At 48.6% G+C, this 6,002-nt stretch overlaps 1 protein-coding gene across 1 annotated transcript; it reads right to left on the reverse strand.

Moving 5' to 3' along the window:
- Positions 1-3,727: 3,727 nt before the first annotated feature.
- On the reverse strand, positions 3,728-5,018 carry CALHM2 (calcium homeostasis modulator family member 2). The gene is made up of 2 exons (XM_064663218.1): positions 4,356-5,018; positions 3,728-4,272 (listed from the first exon to the last, which is right to left on the reverse strand). Exons 1-2 carry the CDS (start codon positions 4,896-4,898, stop codon positions 3,856-3,858), a joined length of 960 nt encoding a protein of 319 aa, XP_064519288.1. The 5' UTR covers positions 4,899-5,018; the 3' UTR covers positions 3,728-3,855.
- Positions 5,019-6,002: the final 984 nt, after the last annotated feature.

Genomic DNA, 6,002 nt, shown 5'->3' on the forward strand with positions numbered 1-6,002 from the left:
TTTGAAGGGATTTCTGGAGATATCTGGTTCAAGCTCTTCCTCAAAGCAGGGGTCAGCTAGGCTGGGTTGCTCAGGTCCACATCCTGTTTGGTTTTGATTCCCCCAAGAATGGAGACTTCACAACCTCTCTGAGTAACCATCTGTTGTAACAAGCTGCCAGGGATTGATGACAGAAAAAATTGTAATTTTCAGTAGTCATTGTCTCTTAAAAGAAATCACTGAAGTCAAAGAAAAAAGCGGGGTTTTGTGCTGAAAAAAAGTCATCCTAATCTAACCTTCTGCTTGGAAAAAGCCAGGTGTCTTGCTTACTTGCATAGGCTCTGTCACTGATGTCAGTGCCTTATGGTCCATATCCTTATGATTCTATTCTTGTAACTCTCCACTAAGATGTGGATGTGATCATCCACATTTTACAGAGGAAAAGCTCAAGGCAAGGGGAGAAGCAGAGTGTGCAAACAGGTGTGATTACCCAGCATAGACACTAGTGAGTGGGTGCCCAGCTTTAAAATACCAAACTTGAGGAGTCTTACTCATTGTAGGTGCCTTGAACTCACAACCAGAGCTCTGCAGGACCCAACTCTTCCTCTGTGAATGCCCAGTGTTGGCAAGGCTGAATGAGTCAGCATTTATTTCATTCCCAAATCCGCTGGGATCCAGAAACAAGTAATTTCACTTCTTGCCCCTAGGGAGTGCAGGGTACTATATTTGGATTTTGCTTAATGCTCTTGTAGTGGAGGAAGCTGACTGCAACATCCAGTAGCAGCTGCTGCTTTTTTTTAAAGAACACAACTTCAATGATGGTGGGTGTTTCTTTGGTTTAATTAGTTGCATAATAGAACACATAAATAAGCGTTGCAGTAGAAACCAAGATCCCTTTGAGGTATTGTTTCTTCTTCATTACTGGAGTTATTATAATCTCTACAGTGGGCAGGGAAAGACCTGTATGTAATTCTCTGTACTGGAGGAGCCTGGTTTGAGCCCATCTTGCTGCTGGGAAGTGTGCTCTACCTGGCAGCCTGCAGGCTGCTCTGCAATGGGTTGTTGTCAGTCTTTGGAGGAAAAGCAGAGGGTGTGAGCTTACAGCCTGTGTGATCTGGCACACCAGGAAGATAGGTGGCTTAATCTCCCTCTTGGCTTTTCGGTGAGAATCCTAGCCTGGCTGCTTGTTCCAGTGTGTAAAGTCACGTGGGTTGATGTTCCTCACCTCAGCATTGTCACTGGGGGAAGATGAGTGACACGAACAGCAGGGATATTCATGAGGGTGCTGATGAGGGGCCATGAGGGGCAGAAGCCCAAGGTTGCCTCAGTGGGGGCCATGCTTAGGGTGGCAGAGGAGAGAAAAAACAAATCTCCACAATTGCAAACAATTATTTCTGAGTGTGGTGGCTTGCTTCCTCACTGTCGGCTCTCCACTCAAACATGCCTCTCCAACAAGAGGGAGGGAAAACGGACAAGGTGGACAAGCCTCTAGCCCATCTCAGCACAAGGAAAGTGACTGGATTTAATGCAGAAGAGAAGGGAGGTAAACAGAGCAAAAGATGGTTTGTGCTAATGGTTTATTCTTAGGATAAAAATCAATTCTCAAGCATTACGTGTCTTGCTCCTTCAAAGGAGGAAAGGGAAAGAGAAGGAACCAGAGTGGAGGTGGTTCAAAGGAACAACTAAGACTATCAAGGAGAAAGGCAAGGGAAATAAAGGAAGTAAGAAGAACACTGCTTTGTTCCAGCAAGTTACCTTGTGTCTGCTGGCTGTGTGGGGGTGGTGTGCATGTCTGCATGTTCGCACTCGAGGGCCAGTGAGAAGAAATGCAAATGAATTCTCTTTCATCTCAAGTTAATGCAATTTCATTTAACTCCCATCTGATCATTTCTGCAGATTAGCTGATGATGAGGCTGGGAGCCAAGCCTTCCCACAAATGCAAAGCAAATCTGTAGAGAAGCTGAACAGGGATCCTGCCATGCCTCACCCATTAAGTGGTTGTTCAGCCTCTTTATGTCAGGGAATACCCTCCAGCTGTTTCTTGCAAGGCACCATACTTGTAAAAAAGTTTCTAAATAATTTTCTCTCCTTTGCTGCAATTGTGTATCCTGATGTACAAGATTTGTGCTACTCACTGCAAGAATAACTAAAAAGCTGTGTTACTAACTTGTAATATGTGGTAATATTTGAAAACATTCTAGGATGATCTGGATAGGATAGGATCTGAATGTTTAATAGAAAGAAAAAATAAGTTCCCAGTTCTTCAGTTCAAAGAGAATGTTAAATTATGCCTTTTGTGCCACCCTGGAAAAAAACCAACTCAGAAGGCAATGAAAAATAACTCTCATTTAATAATTTATTTCAAATCTTCTTGTATGTAAGCCCCTCTGAGTTCTGTGGGTTTGAGCAGTTTTTTTAACAACTTAAGGCTTTTTGGTAGATGGTACAGTGTAAAAGGAAGTTGTACCTAAAATGAAACAGTACAACTAGGAAAAACAAATTTCACTGTCCTGCCGGCTCTTGAAACAGTGTTGTGTACATAGGGCTGACCCTTGGGAGAAGAGGGACTGTGCAATGCCAGAAGAGCAGCCTTGAAGCCATAGTCACACTGTCATGGTGAGGGCAGTAATTTTACACCCTTCTGGTTTTGCTTTCTCAGAGTATGGCCAAGTCCATAAAAGAGACCTTCTGTTCACAGGGACCATTTAAGGCAGTGGAAAGAGTTTTAGAAAATTCAGTGGTAGAAGGGTAGGGAGAGGGCTGCTTCCCCATCCTGTTCTTTCCCTCGTTGTTCCAGGGCTGCAGTCCCAGTGCAGCAGATGGGTGTATGCAATGTGCTTTTTTAGCTGGCAGCTTTCTCATCGCCCTTCCCCTCCAAGAAAGATGCTCCATTAATACAACTAACTAACTACAGTTAGGTAGTATATACACTATATATATGTTTATATATACATATGTAAAACTAATTCTGGTTGAAGTCATCCTGCAACTTGCAACCCGAAAAAAGACAACTTATCCGATGGTTGGATGAGAAATTCAATGAGCTGCAGACAGTGGTGTGGCTCACTGTAGTGATTCCTCTTAGCCTCCACCTCACCACCTTGCCCAAAAACTATTCTGCTGATGGCCTCCCCCAGGTTTATAAAATGGGGATGACCATTTGGGCTCATTAGCAATTGTTAGGCACTTCAGTAAGAACAAAGGGAGGTTGGTGTCCTACCCAAATTTCAACTTAATAATTACAGAGTGCCTTTCTGAATACCAGGAATATTGGTGATTCCTCCTGCCTTAGTCTTTCAGTTATTTGGTGTGTGGCTATATTACTGATCCGTTCCTTCCGAGATGATATGGCATCCCCCTTTCCACAGGAATTTACTGTTTCCCTCTTTTCCCTGTACTGTAAAGTCTGTAAACTGCTCTGGGCCTGCCTGTGTAACAGGCATTGCACAACTGCGGTAAGAAGATACCAATGTCAATAAAACAAGTAGATGTGCGGGATGGCTGGGGCTAAACTCTGCCACGGGGGAGACAAGTGGGACTGGAGGAGTCACAGTGAGAAATGTTGTGCCCATCTCTCACTCCTGAAGGCTTCTGCTGCAGCATCAGATGGGATGCACTGGCAGCCTGGAGGTAGGGGCTGCACCTTCTCTTTGCTCACCCGTGTCTCTGGGAGCAGCAGTGAGACTGTTCTCTGAGGGAGGGGTTCCCCAGTTCAGTGTGTTGCTTTCTACTCTCTGCCTTGAGGCTGTTGGTCCCTGTTTGCCTTCTGAGAGAAGTAATCCTGCAGGAGGAATGTTCCCAGTGAATCCCTCACTGTGCAATGGTATGGAAGGCCTGCCAGGCAGTCTGGGGAACCGCTGCCAACACCCATCTGTCTTAGGAAGCCAAAAAGAGCAGTTCATGGCCTTCTGGGGTTGGCCCATTCCCTTCCACTCCTTTGGCCCATTTGTGGAGCCGGCTGTAGAGGGGGAAGCCCTTGTTCTCCCGGTAGATGTAGACACCTGTGATGGCATTCCACTGGGGGCTTGGCTGGACGCCCTCCACCGGGAACTCCTGTACCAGCTCCTTTTCCTCCTTGTCCAGTGCCACGAAGCCAAAGAAGTGCTTCACATTCTTGGCTGCCAGGATCCTGGAGTGGACCTCGGCTGTACGTCGGAAGAGCTTGTCCTCGTTGGAGCGGTACTGGGCCCAGTAAGCCTCCTGCCGGTAGCTCAGTGGCGAGCAGCAGTGCTTCAGGCACTTGGTGAGGAAAACCAGGACTGCAACGATGCCAATGAGCAGCCAGCCAAAGAGCTGAGAGAGAAGAGAGAGGCTGCGTTAGGACATGGCAAGGTGGTCTTACCCACTCCATGTGGCTTTTCCCCTGGCGTGCCTACCTGGGACTCGTATCTCAGCCTCCGTGTCACCTCATCCCTGAACTTGGTGAGGTTTGCCGGTACATCTCTGCAGGGGAACCTGGCCAGCACCTCAGCCCCGTACTCAGGTGGAAACTTGTCCAGGGAGGATGGCTTGACAAACTCACTGAGGGCACAGATGTAAGCTTCCCCTCTCAGCAGTGAAATGACCGACCAGGTGACGGGTGCCACAGCTGCCCGGCCCATGATGGAGCCAAAGAGGAGGAAGGTGGCAGCAGCAGAGAAGTTCTTGACACCACGCTTGTGGCACTCGGCCACCAGGTTCCAGGTGTGGTTGTTCCAGATGACACCAATGAGGAAGAGGGCCAGGGCTGGGACACCAATGGCAGCCAGCCCATAGATGTAGTTGCGGGCAGGGGAGCAGGGGCAGTGGAAGGCAACAACTGAGAAGAGCTCCTCACTCCCCACTGTGCCCAGGGCCACCAAACCATTGAAGATCATCACGTCTTTGCTCTTGAATAACAAGGAGAGGAAGCGGAAGTTCTCAGCGATGAGGGCGGCCATCTCGTCCCGGGGGTGAGAGGAGGTGTGTGCTGCTGTGGGGGGCTGTGCTGGCTCACCTCCCAGCACCGAGGAACACTCCAATGAGAGGTAGAAAGGCCTTGTGCCAGCTGACGTGCAAGGTGCTGTTCCAGGAGCAAGACACCTTCACTGATGTCCCCTCCCCCTACCTGGTGTCCGAGCCTCTGGAGTTGATTGCTGATACCAGAGATACTTCAAAAGGGGCTGAAAAGGGATTCAGCCTAAGCAATATATGAAACTTCTGACACTTTAGTTTCCCACTAAGCTCTCCAAAAGCATTGCTACAGCAAAGGTTACAGGTGGGACATCTGTTTCTGTCCCTGTCATTTGCATGGTCATCGTCTTTCCATCTCTTTGGTTTTAGTCACCTCCCGCAGAGGCAATTATTGTCAGCGTCGCTGCCAGACTCTTGATGATCTCCCAAACCTACAATGAAGAGGGACACCATGTTACTGGGAAAACTGGTCCAGAGCACTGGCACTAGGATGTGTCCCCAGCCCTGCCACTGACTCACACTAGCCCAGCTGCATGCGGCACGTGAGTGCTGGTGCCGCACTGCCTTGAAGGTGCCATGTGTGGCTTTTGCCTCCCTCTTTAGACCTGATGACTTAATTAATAGGCAAAGGTATATGAGGGAGGCAGCAAGGGGTGCTGTGAGACAGCCCAGCAGGTTTGGGTGCAGAGAGATGTGGTATGGGAGGCCCAGGCAGGAGCAGCCTCCACTGAGAGGGTGAGGGGATGCTTAGGGGCTGTTGCTGCCAGCTTTTCTGGGAAAAGAGCTTATCTTGATGACCCGGGACACAATCACCAAATGCCGATAGAGCTGAGACAGCAATTACGTAGGAGTTTTTGCTAGGATTAGGTGTGGCAGGATGATCTTCCCCTCTCCCACAGCTGGCTGACATAATCGTACTCCCTTGTCCTGGCCTGTAGTCCCAGCTCAGAGTCAAAACTGCTGCCCTTAAATTGAGCTCCTGAGTTGAGCACCTCAGTGGCAGATGTGCTTCACTGCCCTTTGCCTTTGTAGCTTCCCCCAGCACAACACTGGTTATACCCCACTGACTGGGCTGCAGGCACTCAGAACCA

The sequence above is a fragment of the Pseudopipra pipra genome, chromosome 8 (genome assembly GCF_036250125.1).
Source record: "Pseudopipra pipra isolate bDixPip1 chromosome 8, bDixPip1.hap1, whole genome shotgun sequence".
NCBI classification, from domain to species: Eukaryota; Metazoa; Chordata; class Aves; order Passeriformes; family Pipridae; genus Pseudopipra; species Pseudopipra pipra.